Below are 19,874 nucleotides of genomic sequence, written 5' to 3' on the forward strand. Positions count from 1 at the left end.
CATTGGATCTTTTCTATGAATACAAAGAGAAGTTGCTGGAGGGCGTTAAGCAGAGGAGGGACTTGATCTAACTAATGCTCTAAAAGGATCACTCTGGGTGCTTAAGAGGCAGTTCTCATTCCCCCATTTCCAAGTGCTAGAGTTCTTAGAAGCAGAATTACTGGGCTGACAAGTTTGGACATCCATGGTGTTCCTGGATGCTGCCAGCTGCCTCCCCAAAATACACCTCTAGGTTTTGCTCCTTGCCATGGCCAGCAGCATGCATGCAGGGTGACGTGCCCAGCCCGCTCTGCTCCTGGATACCAGCACCCACCCTTGGGCTCTTGCTTCTCTTGCAGGACCTTTGCTGCTGCCTTGGTCCAGTAACTCTGGCTCTACCGTGCACTCCTTGGATAAAACGGGTACCCCTGGAAAATGGCAGATGAAGACCTCATCTTCCGCCTGGAAGGCGTTGATGGTGGCCGATCCTCCAGGGCTGGCCACGACGGGGAATCTGAAGCAGACAGCGATGACGATGAAGGCTATTTCATCTACCCCATCACCGAGGACCCCGGGTCCAACCACAATGGCAATGCTAAGGTTAATAACTACTACAGCAACCTAAAGAAAAGTCAGCAGAACGGCTCCAGTGGGTCCCCGGCCAGCTCCTTCCACTTCAAGGTGAGCAAACTACCTCTTCCACCTTCTGGAACCCAGCCTGCCTGCCCCAGGGGATGGGTCGTCGCTGAGGTCCTCGGTTGGGTTCTTCCCAGGTTCCAAGCCCTGGCTGATGTTCTCAATTCTGGATCATAGGATTTGCCTGTTGAGAGATTCTGTTGGCTTAAAACCAGCTTCATCACCTTAGAGTAGCGTTTTTAATATAGCTCTTCAGGACCCAAAACACATGTATAAAAATATTTTTGAGTCTTGCTAACCTTTTTTTTTTAATGGAATAAAACAGAATAAAATAGAAAATATCAGAGAGCATTACACATCGTAAAGATCTCGTTTTCTGAACACAAGCATGTACACATTCATGCACATAAACTTGGTGAATGTATCAATTGCTCATGCTCAGAATACCAAATTTTTTTTTAAAGAAATGGAGCAAAACAAAACAGAATAGAAAGCATTAGCCCTGCAAAGTGTAAATATTTTATTTCATGGTACATCTGTACATAGATCTTTTTTTTTTTTTTTTTTTTGTACCAGGGATTGCACTCTGGGGCACTTGACCACTGAGCCTCATCCCCAGCCCTATTTTGTATTTTATTTAGACACAGGGTCTCACTGAGTTGTTTAGGGCCTCACTTTTTGCTGAGGCTGGCTTTGAAGTCGCAATCCTCCTGCCTCTGCCTCCCAAGCTGCTGGGATTACAGGTGTGCGCCACTGCGCCTGGCCCAGATTGTACATATTTCTTGATACGTACACCCTTATCCTCAGAGGTATGTTCCAAGACCCTCAGTGGATGTATGAAACCACAAATGGTCCTTAACCCTACATAGGCTGTTCATTCCTATATGCACATACACATGGTAAAGATTAATCTGTAAATAGGTACAAAGAAGATTAACAACAGGAACTGGGGTTGTGGCTCAGTGGTAGAGCACTTGCCTAGCAAGTGTGTGGCACTGGGGTTCAATCCTCAGCACCACATAAAAGTAAATAAATAAAATAAAGGTATTGTGTCTATCTACAACTAAAAAAAATAAAAGTAACAGCAATAGCCAATAATAAAATAGAGCAAGTTTAACAATATAGTATAATCAAAGTTATGTGCATGTGGTCTCTCTCTCTCAAAATATAGTATTGTACTATGCATGAGGATAGGATGCTGTATTAGCCATCACACGTGGGGGTCTACCAGACACACCTCCTACCCCCCACCTCCCCACACACAAATGTTGGTTATTGATTAGCCTCTGATGATGTACCCATTGTTAATATTTTTAAGAATTTATTTAACCAGATGCTTTTATTGAAAACCATTGGGTAGTGCAAGATTAAGCACTGGATTACATCAATTAATTAATCCAGCATTTATGTATTAATATGTTTATTTATCTATTTGATGGGGATTGAACTCAGGGGTGCCTAACCACTGAGCCACATCCCCAACCCTCTTTATTTTTTGTTTGAGACAAGGTCTCGCTAAGTTGCTGAGGCTGGCTTTGAATTTGCCATCTTCCTGCCTCAGCCTCCAGAGTTACTGGGATTATAGGCATGCACCACCATACCTGGCTAAACTTGCACTTATTGGTTGCCTATTTATGTATCTGTCACTAGGCTGTGTATTGAGTACAAAGAGATTAACAATTGTCTGCAGACTTTTAAGAGTCTGTCTACATTTATCTAGCACAAGTATTGAAGTAAAAAAAAAAAGTATAAGCCTTTAGAAATATAAGTATAAGCTACTTAGAAACATATCTTAGGAGCATGAAAAAAATTATCTTGTTTAACATTTACAGCCATCCTATGGGGTTTTGACTGAAGAATAGAATAAATTCTTGCTAATCATTGTTTTTGAAACAACACCTAATATACATTGCACTATAGGTGCTTAATAAATGTGATTTATCTTTCTGTTCCCACATTTTAGCTTATAGCCCTACCAATGGATCACTGCCTGTGAAAATTAATGGTTTTTAAGGTCTTCCTACGGGCTGGGGGGTGCAGCTCAGAGGTAGAGCACTTGCCTAGCATGTATAGGCTCTGGGTTTCATTCCCAGCACCAGCACAAAAAAAAAAAAAAGAAAAAGAAAAAGGAAAAAAAACCTTTCCACAAATTCTCAAATATCTTCTACATTTGTCCAAGTTTGTGTTAAATATTTTAATATCACCCCTGCATATGTGTGGGTACTGGGACATTGTGTAAGATATTCTTATGTTGATCATGGTCAAAAAAGCTGGGGCTTAGAGTTCTTCTGGATTGAGGAAGATGGTATTTATTTTATTAGGGATTTCTGTTCACATATGCAAAACCGGAATAAAGTGGGGGTGGGGGTGCAAGGCAAACATTATTGGACATTGTGTAATAATTGGCAAGAGAATTTAAAATGCAATACTGTTGGGCTGAGGATATAGCTTAGTTGGCAAAGTGCTTGCCTCGCATATACAGGCCCTGAGTTCAATCCCCAGCACCCCCCCCCCACACACACACACACACATTAAAAAAAAAAAAAAGCATTACTGTTATCCTCATGTAACTTAATCTACAAACAGTATCTATTAGCACATTAAGTACCACTTCAGGATTTGCAATTTAAAGCATTCTTCTATAACTTCAGAATTAGTCTGTTTTTAGAATATTAATAATTTTAGTTCTTGCAGACACTGGGGTAAATTTTTCCTTTTAGGGCCAGAGTTCTGGCTTAAGTCACCCTAGGGCAGATAGCTCCAGAAATAGCCTGTCTCCTCTGGGGTTGGGGCCCCCTGAAGGGCAGGTTGCTGTTCATCCTGTTTCCCATTCTAAGGCAGCTTTGGAACGCCGGCCCAGTCCCTCAGGAAGGGCAGCGGGAAGGCGTGTCCAGATAGCTCAAACGCGAAATGCGAAATGCGCACCCAGAGGGGCCCATCCTCCTAACAGAATGATGAATTTACATTAAAAGGAAGATGTGCCTCCGTAGGATTAGACTTAAAAACAATACCTATACTTATTTCAGGGGCCGAGGTAGTGGCCCAGCACTCCTGAGACCCTGGGCTCAATCCTAACATCATAAAAATAAAATAAAATAAAAATCTTTGAAAAGCCTTTGGCACAGTGCTGATCCATAATAGAGATGATAAAATCATAGCTATTTAAACTTTAAAAAAATTTTTATGGCTGCTGGAGATCAACCCAGGGCCTCACATATGCTAAGCATTCTCTCTACACTGAGATATAGCCTCAGCCCCTAGCTATTTTTTAAAAATATGCTGTTAAGTACAAAGACAAGTTGAAATGTAATCTCATTTTTATTCAAAAATAGTATTAGTGTTTGTGTAGCAACAATTATTTAGAAGAGGAATTTGCATCCAACCTTTAATGGTGATTGTCTCTGGGAGACAGGGTGCCACTAAGAGGGATTTTTGATTATTTTGCATATATATATATATATATATATATATATATATATGTAATATGTGTGTGTGTGTGTGTTTGCTATTGGGGATTGAACCCCGGGCCTTTTACGACTCAGCTACATCCCTAGCCCTATTTATTTTTTTATTTTGAAACAAGATCTTGCTAAATTGCTTAGGGCCTTGCTAAGTTGCTGAGGCTGGTCTTGAACTTGCAATCCTTCGGCCTCAAGATCCAGGCGTGCTCCACTGAGCCTGGCACCCTTCCTAGCTCTTCTCCACAGATTCCTCAGGGCTCTTAGCAGATCTCTGGGTGCATCTGACATTCTCTGATGTTGTTCTTTATGAGTCAGCCCCCACCTGAAGGCGAGGGGATGTATCCTGCTGTTCCCTGGACTCTGGTACAGAGGTCACTTGGTAAGAAGTTTGACCACCTGTGGACGGATGTAGCCCTCCACCGTCCACTCTTCTAGCTCATCCCGAGCAGGCTCTGTTGCCAGTGGTGACTTCAGAGGGAGACAACAGCCCAGTTTTCCAAACCTCGTTCTTCTGGCACCCGACATATCTAATGTGCTTTTTAAAAAATTCCTGTTGACATGGTAACCTGCGTTGTTTAGCTAAAATGGCCACCTGGCCTTCCTCCAGGGAGCACCACCCATCAGGTACTGGGTGTGTACTAAGAAAGGTCAGGGACTGTCTTTGTCAAGGCCCAGGTTCCCCTGGGGACGTGGCAGAATATCAATGGACTGGGCAGCTAACTGGAGGATGTTCATCATAAAGTGGGAAAGTCCTCCTGCTCTGGAATTACATTTAAAAAGCACAGTATGGAGTAGGATTATAGCTCCCTAACATACACACACACACACACACACACATACATGCCTGGGAGGAAGCTCATAACTCACCAACAGGATTGCCTCTGGAGAGGACCTTCCACTTCTGTCTTTTCCACATTTTTCTAAAATAAGCCAATGTAGCATATATGTGTTGTTTTTTTTTTAGAGAGAGAATTTTTTTAATATTTATTTTTTAGTTTTCAACGGACACAACATCTTTGTTGGTATGTGGTGCTGAGGATCGAATCCGGGCCGCACGCATGCCAGGCGAGCGCGCTACCGCTTGAGCCACATCCCCAGCCCAACATATATATGTTTTTAATTTTCCAATCAAGTGAGAAATTCTCTTTTAAAATGTTTTGCTCTTCTGAGAACATCTTGGGGAGGTCATTCCACATCAACACAAGTAGAGCACTCCTTTTTAAAACAATTTTTGTGCACTCATACGGTGCGATGCTACATCGCGTACAACCAGAGAAATGAAAAGTTGTGCTGCAGTTGTGGACAGTGACTCAAAATGCATCCTGCTCCCATGCATACCTAACTAAAATAAACAAATTTAAAAATATCTTAGTGCACTGCATTTATATTTCATCAAATGATATGCATGGATTTATTCATTCATCTCTCCTTGAGGGGCTTTTCTTGGTGTAAGTGCTGGTTGTAGAACCCAGGGCCTGGCACCTTCTAGGTAAGTTTCTGTACCCCTGAGCTGCACCTCATGGTGCTTGAGGAATATTTTAATTGTATTTTTTAACCTTGTTATGAATAACGTAGTAACAAATATCCTATGTGTTATAAAGGCAAGCTTTAAAAATGCATATATTTTATAATATGTAAGTAATACATGAACAAAATAAAGCAAACTCAGTGTAAGTGGGACTTGTAAAACTAGGCCTCCCACCACTGCGCCCTGGGCTGTGTCCTTCTAGAAGGTTCCTTGCATACACAAGCATGGGGCCTCCTTTTTGGGATTTTCACAGCAACGTTACAAACCTGTTCCACAACCTCCAGGCCTCCTCCCACGTTGGCCCTCAGGACGGAGCCAAATGAACTACAACCAGCTTAACCGCTGCGCTGCATCGTCAGGAGGGTGGGCCTGCTGAACGTGCACAGAGATCCCTAGATGACTGGCACTTTGCCAAAGAGTCGAGCCCAGCCTCTGAGAACTTGAGCCTGGGAAATACATGGTGGAACAGTGTTTGAACCCAGGCAGTCTTGCTACCTAGCTGATGCTCTTCGTAACTGCAGTTTGCTGTCTTGCATGATTGTGGTTATTTTCTTTGCTGTTTTATTGTAGTTTTTTTTTTTTTCAATGCCAGGGATTCCTCATGTTCATGTTTTTTTTGTTTTTAGCGGCTGAATATCATTTCATGGGAAGACAGTGCTTCGTTGTGCCCAGGCAGGGATGCACTTGCCAGAGAACTCCCCAGGAGTACAGTGGCCGGGGCAAAATGTTTGTGGGTTTAGACTCAGCTGGGCACTGCTGGTTGTCTTTCACAGAGATTGCCCTGGCATACGTGCCCCTCCATGCATGGGCACCTGTTCCCCACGCTCTTGCCAACCGTGATCACACTCATGCTTGGAACCCCTGGAGGGCGGCTCTAACAGCCTGGCCAGAGAACAGGGATCACCCTAGAATGGGACAGAGGATTAGCGTCTGGTGACTCACTGAGAGAGAGGTGTCCCTGCCACAGAGCCCCAGGAGGCCCTGCCCTGGTAGCCTGAGGCCTCAGCTATTCCCAGTGATCACAGAAGTAACCCAGAGGCGGTCAACATGTTCTGTGCTCTGGAAATTCAGAGTTGGGAGGTTAAACCTAGGCATCCTGAGTCCCAGATTAAAAAATTAACCTGGCATAGGTCAAGAATCTACCTTGTCATCTGGTGTCTGGAGAATAGCAGGTTCTGAGGCTCGAGCCTGGCTGGGGGGAATCACCTTCCTAAATGATGTGCATGTGCTAATAGGTGGAAATGTGCTGGGGGTATTTATTAATAAGGGTTCCCCTTTTTATTTTATTTAAAAATTTTTCTAGCAGCCCTGTTGAAATACATTTCACTTACCATACAATTTACCCATCTAAAATGTACAATTCAGTGGCTTTTAGTATATTCATGAAATTATGCACTCATCACCAAACACCAAGAAGAAACCCCTGTGCCCCTTAGTAATTACCATCCTAACATCTGCATTCTGCCCAGCCCTAGGTAACCACAGTCTACTTTCTATCTCTATGGATTTGCCTTTTCTGGACATATGGGATACATAGTCACATAATAAGTGGTCTTTTGTGTCTGTCTTTTCTCCCTTAGCATAATGTTTTCAGAATCTGAGAACAAGGAAATCCAGGGCTTCATTCCTTTTTATTGCTGAATATTATTCCATTGTATGAATACACTGCATTTTAAAAATCCATCCACAATGGACCTTTTTATGCATTATTACGAATGACCCTGCTATCGTATGGACATGTTCTCATTTCTCTGGGTGGATACTGAGGAGTGGAAATGCTAGGTCACAGGCAGACTCTGTGTTCTGACCCTGAGGCTTTTTACAAAAGAGCTTGGCTGGGGCGTGGCCGGTTTGGGTTGGAGTCCTGGATCTGCCAAATTTGGCTACTGTCGGTCTTTTGGCAAGAAACCTCCTTTGCTTTCAGGGAACAATCCTACCTGCCCATCTGCCCTCACAAGTGGCTCTGAGGTGCAGGCACGATGCTGTCAGACAAGGGCTTCCAAGAGGCAAGGACATTGGCTAGGGAATGTTGCTTTGATTATTATTTCCATCTTTCCCTTCCTCTCTAGACTTCAGCTGGTTGCAGGAGATCCTTTGCAGCTACTCTTTGCAACAGAGAGATTTCTGTAGGATTTTTTGTTGTTATTGTTAGTTTCCTTGGTACCATATAAAAATAAACAAATAAAATAAAGTTTAGTTTCTTTCTTTCTTTTTTTCTTTTTTTTTTTTTTTTTTGGTGTGGTGCTGGGGATTGAACCCAGGACCTGTACATGTGAGGCAAGCGCTCTACCTGCTGAGCTGTCTCCCCAGCCCTGGTTAGTTTCTTTTACAGTTATTTTCTTTATTGATTATAGACATACTCCATGTTCCTTACAGAAAATAATGAAAGGGCAGATATAATTGCTACTGAGGTCTTAGTATCAGGCTTTTCTATATTTCAGTATGCATATAGAACAAATAATTAAACCTGACTTTTAATTACTATCGTAGGATCATGCTAGATATGCTTTTCAGCAACCCGTTTTTCTTTAGCAAACAGTAGATCATCATATCTTCCACATCAGTAAATGTGGATTTTTTTAAAACATTTATTTTTCAGTTGTAGGTTGACACAACACCTTTATTTTTCTTATGCGGTGCTGATGATTGAACCCAGTGCCTCACACATGGCTAGGCAAGCGCTCTACCTTTGAGCTACAGCCCTAGCCCAAATACGGATTTAAAAAAAAAAATTTATTTGCATGTGTGTGTGTGTTACTGGGGATTGAACCCAGGGGCACTCTACCACTCCCCTGAGCTATATCCCCAGCCCTTTTTACTTTTTTTAAATTTAGAGACAGGGTCTTTCTAAATTGTTGAGGCTGACCTCAAACTTGTAATCCTCCTGCCTCAGCATCCCTAATAGCTGGGATTACAGGTGTCCGCCCTTGTGCTGTCATGTTTTTTTGATGGTTTCATGACAGTCCATTGTATGAACATATTGTAGTTTTTTGAAGAATTGCCTCTTGGGCTGGGGCTATAGGTCAGTACGCTTGCTTAGCATGTGTGAGGCACTGGGTTCCATCCTTGGTACCACATAAAAATGAACAAATAAAATAAAGGCATTCCGTCCATCTACAACTACAAAAAAAAAAAAAAAAAAACCACAAAAAACACTTGTGGGGCTAAGATAGGAAGATTGTGAGTTCAAAGCCAGCCTGAGCAACTTAGTGAGACACTTGCAACTCAATGAGACCCTGTCTCTAAATAAAATATTTACAAAAGGGCTGGGGATGTGGTTCAGTGGTTAAGCACCCCTGAGTTAATTTCCAGTACCAAAATAATAATAATAATAATAACTCCACAAATAACTGCCTCTTGTGGGCTACTTGGGCTGTTTCCTTATTTTCTTTTTGTTTCTTGTTCCTGCATGCAGTGCTGGGTTCCCCTGAGAGCTGACAAAACCTCTGGGTCCACATGGCACAGTGTGAGGCAGCCACACAGCACGGTGGGCCTCCTCCCACCCCAGAGCTTGGCCGTGGTTCCTCACTTCTTCCGGCTTCTCTCATTTTCTTGTTAAGTTTGGTGCAAGCCTATTTCTATCCTCCAGGAGGGAAGCAGAGTCAGGCTGACTCAGAACTGTATTTCTTGGAATCTACAGACGTAACGTTGGGTCAGAACACCCACTTGTGAATGTCCCAGCTGACACTTCAAGGAGGTGTCACTGAGCCACTGGCTGCTGAAGACCCAGAGGCCTTGATTTCTGTGTCAGTGGTGATACGATAGGAACACAAAATGGCAAAGCAACAATACCATCCCACATGCCAAAAAAAAAACTGCAAATGTCTCACCTGCTCACCTGGCCTCACTCCCAGCCTCCTCCAGGAAATATCCTGGTGTTAGTTTTAGTATTAAATTTTAATTTTTTATTTTTGTTTCTGTATCTTCAGGCTTTGAAGAACCAAAGCCTTTCTGTTCTATAGCCAGGGTTTTATTTTACTTCAGCCCCTCCTTCTACGTGAGATTAATCAGCCACTCATCAGTGTGGGAATCTTTGGAATGAGAGCATATTCTACTCTTAGGAATCATCTAACTGCTGTGGATGCAGCTCAGTGGTAGAGTACTTGCCTAGCATGTGTGAGGCCCTGGGTTCCAGCCCCAGCAACACACACACACACACACACACACACACATACACACACACACCCAATCATCTAATCCAGTGATTTTTGTTGCTTATTTATTTTACACATGCAATACCTAGAAACATTTCATTGTGAAGGTAAAGCTAAAGTTTCCTTGATTGACCTCTTATTTTCTTCTATGTTCAGAGATAGCCTTTATGTCACTTTGGTGTAAATCTTTTTAGAATTTTTTTTAATGCATTTATGTATATAAATATACATGCACCAAGGGCTGGGGTTGTGGTGGAGCGCTCGCCTAGCAAGTGCAGGGCCCTGGGTTCGATCCCCAGCACCACATAAAAATAAATAAATAAAGGTATTGTGTCCACCTATAACTAAAAAATAAATGTTAAAAAAATAAATATACATGCACCTAGACACACACAATCTTAGAAAATCCTTAGCAAATACCTTCCGGTTTCCTCCACCAGAAAATGGTGAGATACTGTTTGTTATTCTGCATCTTGTCTTTTCCGCCTAAGCCATAGGTCTTAGGAATCATCTATGTTGGCATCTTCTTCTTTGTAGTGGCTGTGTATGAGAGTAGCCATCATGCTATGGGTGAGCAGGTGCTTTGCCCTTGACTATGAGAGCATTGACAGCCCTTGGCTGACTTACCCGGATGCACCTGGGTAGGTGCTAGAGATGGCTGGGCCACAGGTTAGTGCAAGAGAAGGTCCGTAGCCATTGCCAGATGGCTCTCAAAGGTACCAGTACCTCTTCTGCCCCATTCAGCTCAGGTGGGGGTCACCTCTAATGAGCATTGCTACCTCAGGAGCCAGTTTCTCAAAGGAGCAAGGCAGCGTGCCCACCCCAGGTTCAGGGACTACAAAAGGCTTGGCCACCAGAAGTCCAAACCTGCTTCTTCCTGCTCTGTAAACAAGGGTGTAGAGGTTCCACTGTGCTGGTCTATAGTGGTAAAAGCAGACCCAAGGACCCGGATGTTAGTACAAGACTTTTATATTGTGCTTAAAAAAAGAAAGAAAAGAAAAGTCAATTGCATTAAATCCACCCATCACCAATGGCATGATTTTGTGGGTTTGGGAAACAAGGTGATTTTGACCCTATAAAATACCACACCCTCTAATGGTGAAATACTTTCTTCCTTGACTGGTTTATTGGTTGGTGCCCTGCCATCCAGCCAGGTGATTTCTGGAGATAATCCTCCCTGATGGGACAGCCTCTGTGGCAGTTATCATCTGAGGCCCAGAGAGCTCTGTGTCTCTGGCAGAGATCAGGATATCTGGATAGACAGACTGAGAAGGATGTCCTGCTGACTTCTCAGACTGACATGCAGGGGTCAAAGGCTGGCCTGGCCTTTTTGAGCACCTGGAAGATGAGAGGTGACTGTGGCACTTTTTTATTTTTATATTTTATTTGCAGTGCTGGGATTGAACCCAGGGCTTGCTCATGCTAGACAAGTGCCCTACCACCAAGCCACACCCTCAGCTCTGTGGTACTTTTTTTTAAAGTATAGGGATCGAAATTCAGAAAATGCTTTTAAGATGTAAAAATGTCTGCTGTGGGGTCATTTATAACAGGGAAAAAAATCAGCAACCAGTTCAAAGTCTAACAAAGGAAAATAGGGGTGTAGTTAAGTCAATAACAATAAACTCGACTGATTATTATTCTACTCTTAAAACAGGCTGCAAACTGATTTGTCAATTTCACAATTACTTGATATAATGTTCATGAAAAATTTAAGTGACTTTTCATGGAGTGTAATTTTTTTTTTTTTTTGTTACTGGGGAATAAACCCAGGAGCACTCAACTACTGAGCCACATCCCCAGCCCTTTTTTGTATTTTATTTAGAGACAGGGTCTTGCTGAATTGCTTACGGTCTTGCTATGTTGCTCAGGCTGGCTTGTGATCTCCTGCTTCAGCCTCCCAAGCTGTTGGGATTATAGGCATGCTCCACCATGCCTAGTTTCTCACGGAATATAATTTTACAAGAGCTTTTTTGGAAGAGAACTGGACAATTTACATATATATATATATATATATATAAATATATATATATATATATATTTGTTATTGTTGTTGTTTTGTTTTTTTTAAGTGCTGGGAATTTAACCCAGGGCCTCACACACGCTGCACCACTGAGTTATACCCTGCAACTCCCAGATGTTAAATGTGATCCAGAAATTACATTAAAAAAAAAAAAAGTCCTACTGAGATCTTGCATGAACGTGCAGAAGTTTAGAAACAAGCATGTTCACTTCAGTGCTGTTTGTACTAGGACATCTTGGAGAGAATCCAAGTACCCATCCACTGGAGGTTAGACAAATACCTTAGGGGACATGTACACAGTTATATATCCTACAGTCCTGGAAAGGTCAACCGGGCAGTCTGTGCACATGACATGGAAAGCCATCCAGGGTCCCACGTGAACTGGGGGAAGTAAGACGCAGAACATGCCAAGTGCAGCCCCGTGGCTCCTAAATACAGGTTTCTGTTGACAAGGCAGAGGAAAAACTTGCAGAGTGGCTGCATCAGCTGTCAGCTAGCTGTGGTTTTCAAAGGCAGGGGGCGTGGTTAGGGAGGACTTCCACTTTCTAGTTCAGAGTTCCATAGTGCTTACAGTTTTTACTCAAAGCAAACCATCCCTTTGGAATCAAGCCAAACAATCAAGGTCACTGATTCCAGTCTTCCTAAAAATGAAGAGTGCATGGTGCAGCCCTGTCTGGGCTGGAGTCCCTGAGAAGCCAGAGCCCTGCAGAGGCTGGCCAGGGTGGCCGAGGGATCCTAGTGGGGGCCTGGGGAGGCCTGGGATAGCTGCTCCTCACATTCCCTCCCATCTTGGAGCTGCTGTGGCCCACCACGACAAAACAACATCCAGTCCACCATCTAGTCTCCGCCCCATGGCTCAGCCTCTGGCCTAGAAAGGAGTTTTGGTCTTACTGATTCTGGAGAGACCAAAGGAAGAGATTCAGGTTCTTCAGGAAGAGAGAAGAAGAGAGTTGCTACCCACCATGGGTGTTAGAGTTCATTTGGGACAAGGTTTTGTTTGTTTGTTTGTTTGGCATTTTGGGTTTGCTTTTTTGGTGCTACGTATTGAACCCTGGTCCTTACCCATGCTAAGCCCATGCTCTTCCACCAAGCTACACCCCCACCTTCCAGATAAAATGGGCTTTTTGAAACAAGAATGGGATTATACCAAGTCTTAGCCTGTTTTCTGTTGCTATAACAAAATAACTGAGGCCAGATAATTTATAAAGAACATATTTAGGGGCTGGGGATGTGGCTCAAGCGGTAGCGCGCTCGCCTGGCGTGCGTGCGCCCCGGGTTCGATCCTCAGCACCACATACAAACAAAGATGTTGTGTCCGCCGAAAACTAAAAAATAAATATTAAAATTCTCTCTCTGTCTCTCTTTAAAAAAAAAAAAAAAAAGAACAGATTTATTTGCCTTACAGTTCTGATGGCTGGCAAGTCCAAGAGCAAGGCACCAGCATCTGGTGAGGGCATTTTGGGCTGCATCATAACGTGGCATGGTGTCTTCTTTTTTTCTGCAGCGCTGGGAATGAACCCAGGGTCTTACTCATGCTAGGTGAGCACTCTGCTACTGAGCTGCACCCCCAGCCTGGTACCTTATTTTCATTCTCAACTTTCTGGCTATAAGTGAAAAGGTGTATAATTAAGAGGTGTCACTCTGTCCACAAGAACGTGAGAATAAATAGGGTCTCTTGGGGACTGTTCCTCCCCAGGGGAAATGGCACGGGGAGAGGAGGCTGGGCCACTCCTGGACTGAGCCTCATGTTTCCTTACCTTCTGCAGGAAGCCTGGAAGCATGCGATCGAGAAAGCCAAGCACATGCCCGACCCCTGGGCCGAGTTCCACCTTGAGGACGTTGCCACCGAACATGCTACTCGCCACAGGTCAGCGGCTTGTCTGGGGAGTTCTGGGATCCAGGGGTCTAGGGAGGTCCTGTCAGGGAGGCCCAAGTACCCTTGGAGTCAAAGAGAAGGGAGTAACTCAGGTCAAACACCCCAAATCTGGAAGCCCAAGTTTCAGTTTTTGGAGCATTTTAGATTACCAACCAGTGAAGTCTGTGCAAATATTCCAGAATCCAAAGAAATCCAAAACCTGGAATGTTTCGGGCCCCATGCATTTTGGATAAAGGGTACTCAACTTTTAATAACTGTGGACAATATTTGAGTGTTTGTGCATGCGGCAGGCACTACGCATTATCTCACTGAGTCCTTCTTAGAGTCCCACAGGGTACGTTTTAGGCAGATGAGGCTGAGCTATGCTGCAGTAACAAATAACCCAAGGGTTTCATGCAACAAAGTGTATTTCTTACATGTTGTGAAGTGGGGTGAAAGTTGAGGCCTCTTCGGAGCAGCTTGGGGATCCAGGTTACTTCCACCTTGTGGCTCCATCTTCTCAACATGTGACCCCACAACTGCCACCAAAGGGAAGGATAGCATTGAGGAAGCACAGTAGCTTTTCAATGCCTGCCTTGACCCAGGAAGTAGCCTCCGTTTCTATGCATTTCAATAGCGAGATCTAGTGGCTGGGCCCCACCTCTTCCCCTGTCCTGCAGTACTACCTTCTCCCTCATGAAACCCTCCTCATGGGGTGGGTGCAGGGCAGACTAGCAGAGCAGGTACAGGCTTTGCTCCTTTCCTGCAAGAGCACTGTAGTAGCTGGCTGGTGACACACAGCTTCCAGGCTGAGGACACTCAGCCACCAGAAAGGCCCTGGGAGTTACCAGCCTGGGAAATTTGGACATGTGCTGGGCCGGCTGTGTCTCCAAGCTCAGGCCAAAATGTTTATTTCCTAATTAAAGTAGCCGACTTCATTTGCCCTGGTTGCCCGGGGTAGGAGGCCATGCCTAGAATCTCCGGAGATTTCTAAACCAGAGGCTTCCTTCTCTGTTCCTGGGTTTTCATGAGTTAGGGTGCAAGCTGGCCCTTTACTGGGACAGATTTCCTGTCCATGTGGGTTGTACCCAGGCTGGTTGACAGCAGGGTTCTTACTTGAACCAACCTGCGTTTGAATCCTGGAATCTCTGGCAGAAACTTTGCCTCTCCCAGCTTCAGTTTTCCCTTCTGGAAAATGGGTGCAATAACTAGTAGTCTCAAGGTGACTGTGAAGGTTGAGTGAAGTGGAGTGAAGTGGATCGTGGGAGCTCAGCGAACTTGGAGCCCTCTGACCTTTATGATATTTAGTGGCTGTGAGTCAGTAAAACCCTTACCAAGTCATATGCTTCCCCTGCCCCAGTCCCTGGGTTCCTCTCGTTCGCAGGCGAGGGAGGATTATTTTCAGTACCTTCATCTCTATCTAGTAATAAAGCAGGCATCGCTGTTATTTATTGAGCACTGTATTGCCAGGGGCTGGTTGCAAGCAAGTTTGCCGCTGTGAAAAGCCCTCCTCCTGGGGCCTGGGAGTTCCCTGCCAGGTCTCTGCTTGTTTTTCCTTGCAGAGGTTTCAGGCTCCGAGAAACCTGTTCTCACCAGGGTGGGGAGTGCCCTAGAGTCTGCCTGAGCTGCGGAGTGGGCCAAGAGAGGCATCAAGCAGATCTTGGAACACCTTGGTGCAGGGGAGGTGTTAGATGTTAGCGATCTGCTGAGCTGAGGCGCTTCCCACCAGACAAACCTGTTTGGGGCCTACCCAGGCCCAGGGTCAGATGTGCTCTGGGAAAGAGGATTCCTAGGAGGGAAGAGACAGAATGTTCCAGAACCTTCTCCATCTCTCTCTACCTTGGGCGTGAACCCAGCAGCCTCTTTCCTGGCTAGACTTGGAGCTAGGACCTTCCCCTTCCCCTCCCTGCTCATGAACAGTCTTTCTTGTGAAATAGTCCCATCTTCCTGGGCTGGGCCTGGCTCAGATGTGTGGTGAGGTGGAGAACACTGATGCCTCTCCCCAGGGATGTTCTGTTACATACATAAGGATATTTCTGCATTCAGTCACTCACCAGACGTGCATTTAAATATCCACCACACCAGGCCCCATCAGGGATGACCCACGAGGTCAGCAGGGCCTGTGGGCCAAGGAAGGGAGAGGCCTAGGTCATGGGGGGCCCAGACTTTAGCCAGTTAGAGACAGGATCACGTTTTGATTTTGCCTTCTGAGATGGGCACTGGTCTCTGCAGGTACAACGCTGTCACTGGGGAGTGGCTGGAAGATGACGTTCTGATCAAGATGGCATCTCAGGTGAGCTGGGTCCTGGGCTCCGAGGAGACAAGCCTGAGTGGGGACTTCCTCCAGCCAACCTCAATCCCTGTACTCTCCCCTCCACTCCGGCTTCATTTGATTTTTTGAACCTTGGGAATTCTTTATGTGATAGTTTGCGTAGTGTGCCTTTAAAAAATAGCTTTATTGAAGTATCATTCGTATGCCAACAATTTGCCCATTTAAAGTACATAGGGCTGGGGATATAGTTCAGTCTTGGTAGAGTGCTTGCCTCGCATGTGCAAGGCCCTGAGTTCAATCCCCAGCACCACAAAAAATAAAAAATTAAAAAAAAAAACCTATCTATCTATCTATCTATCTATCTATCAGTGCCGGGTGTGGCGGCACATGCCTGTGATCCCAGTGGCTCGAGAGCCTGAGGCAGGAGTATTGGGAGTTCAAAGCCAGCCTCAGCAACTTAGCGAGGCCCTAGACAACTCAGTGAGACCCTGTGTCTAAATAACATACAAAAAATGGCTGGGGTTGTGGCTCAGTGGTAAAGTGCCCCTGGGTTCAATCCCCTGTAACACACACACACACACACACACACACACACAAAGGAGTTTAAAGTATAAAGTTCAATTGTTCTTAGTGTATTTACAGGGTTATGCAACTCTTACCATTATTAATTCCAGAACATTTTCACCTTCCCTAAACGAAATCCTGTGCCTACCATTGTCACTCCTCATTCCCTCAACTCCTCCCACCCCGGCAACCACGAATCTAACTTCTGTCCCTGTAGATTGGTCCATACTAGACATTTCATATCCTAAGAGACCCTATATCATAAATGACTGTTCTTGCCTAATTAGAACAAATTTAAAAAAGAAAAAGAAAAGACTGTTCTTGGGACTGGGGCTGGGACTCAGTGGTAGAGCACTAGCCTGGCATGTGTGGGTCACTGGGTTTGATTCTCAGCACCACCTATAAATAAATTAATTAAATAAAGGTTCATTGACAACTAAATATATTTTTTTTAAAAAAAGACTGTTCTCAGCACTTTTGCTGAAAATCAGTTAACTGTAAATATATTTATCAGTTCTTAAAAATTGGAGGTCACTACCTATAACTGAGCTATTGAATAAATTCAGAGGGTTGTAACCAGCCTTTTAAAAAGTAGAAAATAGTCTTTCCTGCTTGATGAGGGTAAGGATCATCTCGGGAAGCTTTTTTTAGTGTAACATGCACAGCTTGGCTGGGGTATAGTTCAGTGGTAGAATATGTGCTCAGCATGCATGAGGCTCTGGGTTGAGTCCCCAGCACCAGAAAGAAAGCTTATAGCTTGATAAATTTTCACAAAGTGAGTGCACAGATCAAGAAATAGAATATAACCAGTGCTTCCAGAAGCCCATCTCATGCTGTTCCCTCCCCGCAAGTATAAGCACTACTCTGATTTCTATCACTCTAAATTAGTCATATATATATATATATATATATATATATATATATATATATATATAAAATAACAATAATAATAAATTTTTTTTCAGGGCTGGGAATGGAACCCAGGGTTTTGCACATGCTAGGCAAGCACCCTACCACTGAGCTACATCTCCAGCCCCATTTTTCCAGTTTTTACCAATGGAGCCACACTAACGGGGTTCTTTTGAGTATGGCTTCTTTTACTTAACACTTTGCATTTATTCTCCTTGCTGTATAATATTTCATCAAATGAACAGACCTAGTTGATTTCTTTAGTATATTAGTATATTGTTGATGACATTCATCTTGTTTCCCCTTTTTTTGGAAATAGTATATTAATTAGTTTTCTGTCACTGTAACAAAATACCTGAGATAATCAACTTAAAAGAGAAAAGATTTACTTTGGCTCATGGTTTTAGAATTTTCATTTCATGGTCGCTTGGTCCTATTTCTTTGGGCCTGTGGCAGCACAGTACCTCATGGCTGGAGCATGTGGTGGTGGAGGCTTGTTCACTTCATGATGGCCGGAAGTAAAGAGAGAAAAAAGAGGGGCTGGGGTCCAACTATCTACTTCAAGAGTATCCCTCCAGCGACCTAATTTCCACTCCTAGGCTCTACTTTGTAAAGGTCTTACCACCTCCCAATAGTGTACTCCTCCCTGTCTCTTAGCAACTCCAGGCTGGAAGGCCTATCAGGCTTTGGTGCTGGGGTACAGCAGGGAGGGCTTAAGGATATTCGGATTGAGATGAGGTTCAGGGCATCTGCTGGGTAGGGGGTGTCTCAGGGGACCATCTCCTGCCTCAAGCTTGCTTCTGAGTGGGACATGGGGACTGATAACTCTCTGTGTGTTCTTTCAGCCATTCGGCCGTGGAGCAATGAGGGAGTGCTTCAGGACGTAAGTGACTCAGCCTGGCGTGTGGGGTTCTGCCCAGACTTGGCCAGGCTCCTTAGACCTAGGAAATTGGGACATTTTCAGCTAATGACTGGAGACAGTGACTTCTGCCTTTTTAAAGCCCACGATCTGCCAGGTGTAGTGGTGCCTGCCTATAATCCCAGTGACTCAGGAGGCTGAGGCAGGAGGATTGCTAGTTTGAGACCAGCCTCAGCAACTTAGGAAGAGCCTAAGAAACTTAGCAAGACCCTAAGCAACCTTGCAAGACCCTGTCTCAAAAAAAATTAAAAGGTACAGGGGGTGTAGCTCAGTGGTTAAATGCCTCTGAGTTCAATCTCCAATACCAAAAAAAAAGCCTAAGTTCCTCTCCATCTGGTGTGTATTGGACCACACCTTGGACCTGGCTGTGGGGATTGGGCTCCAGGAGAACAGGGTCAAGGAAAGGGGATAGGAGAACTTCAACAGTGACCCTACCCCTCTTCCTAGCTCTTTGAAGTGTGCAGTGGAGTGGGGACGCCCCTCCCACCTCTGCATTTCTGTCTCCAGTTATCCATGTCATGTCAGGTAGGTCCCCAGTAAACCCCAAGGTGCCCAGACAGGCCTCCTCTCTTTCCCCAGGAAGAAGCTCTCCAACTTCTTGCACGCCCAACAGTGGAAGGGAGCCTCCAACTACGTGGCCAAGCGCTACATCGAGCCCGTGGACAGGGACGTGTACTTTGAAGACGTTTGCCTACAGATGGAGGCCAAGCTCTGGGGGGAGGAGTATAATCGGCACAAGCCCCCCAAGCAGGTATGACCCCCTCCCTGCCTCCTTCCCACTCGAGAGCCAAGGGGACAGCATCTGGGGATGGAGGATGGTGGCACTAATAGGGGCCTTTCTTCACCTTCTAATAACAACCCCTATTTGTGGAGCACAGTGAACCACGTACCTGATATGCAGAGAGTCATCTGTTCCTCAAAACCGAGCTCTGAGGTTGTAATGTTTTTAATCCCCATTTCCAGATGGGATCGGTTAAGTATTTTTGGTTGCAAATGATGAAAACTCACTTGACTGGCTTAATTCAAAAAGGGAATTCATTGTTTCATGCACCAGGAAAAAAAAAAAAATAGTGTCAACTATAGGCGTGGCTGGATCCTGGACCAAAGTGAGGTTATCAGGACTCTTCCCCCATCTCTGGCTGGGTGTTCCCTGTGCTGACAACACTCTTGGGCAGCCTCCAGGGTCACTTTCTGTCTTCTCATCAATCCTGTTAGAATGGCAATACTTACTTTTCCTTAACTTCCAGTGAAAGTCTCAGACTTGGATTTTATTGGTTCTGATGAGGTCAGATGCCTATGCCTGAGCCAATCACAATGACCAAGAGAAAAAAATATGCAGATTAGGCCGATTTAAGCCAATCACAATGACCAAGAGAAAAGAATATGCAGATTAGGCCTATTTGAGCCTTGGAACCAGGAAGGTAGGGCATTCCACCCAGGCCACCTGGACAGAGGCTGGAGATGCAGTGGCTTCCAAGAAAAAGCAGGAGGAGTGGGGAATGGACACAGCATTGGCTCCCTGAGGAACTCAGAGCTCAGTGGGGTTAACTGACTTGCTCAGCTAGGTGGGGATGGAG

The 19,874-nt window shown here is 44.6% G+C and overlaps 1 protein-coding gene across 4 annotated transcripts in view; it reads left to right on the plus strand.

The window, feature by feature from the left end:
• Positions 1-338: 338 nt before the first annotated feature.
• Positions 339-19,874, plus strand: part of Eef2k (eukaryotic elongation factor 2 kinase) — a 46,114-nt gene continuing 26,578 nt past the window's right edge. For all 4 annotated transcript variants that reach the window (XR_001504078.2, XR_007342675.1, XR_007342676.1 and 1 more), the window contains exons 1-5: positions 339-660; positions 13,545-13,645; positions 15,866-15,926; positions 18,224-18,261; positions 18,877-19,048. Coding sequence is in view for 1 of the 4 variants with exons in the window: in XM_015491155.2 (XP_015346641.1) it covers positions 415-660; positions 13,545-13,645; positions 15,866-15,926; positions 18,224-18,261; positions 18,877-19,048 (618 nt within the window). In the remaining 3 variants the exon portion in view is untranslated. The remainder of the gene's footprint in view (positions 661-13,544; positions 13,646-15,865; positions 15,927-18,223; positions 18,262-18,876; positions 19,049-19,874) is intronic.

Source organism: Marmota marmota, unplaced genomic scaffold (assembly GCF_001458135.2).
Source record: "Marmota marmota marmota unplaced genomic scaffold, marMar, whole genome shotgun sequence".
NCBI classification, from domain to species: domain Eukaryota; kingdom Metazoa; phylum Chordata; class Mammalia; order Rodentia; family Sciuridae; genus Marmota; species Marmota marmota.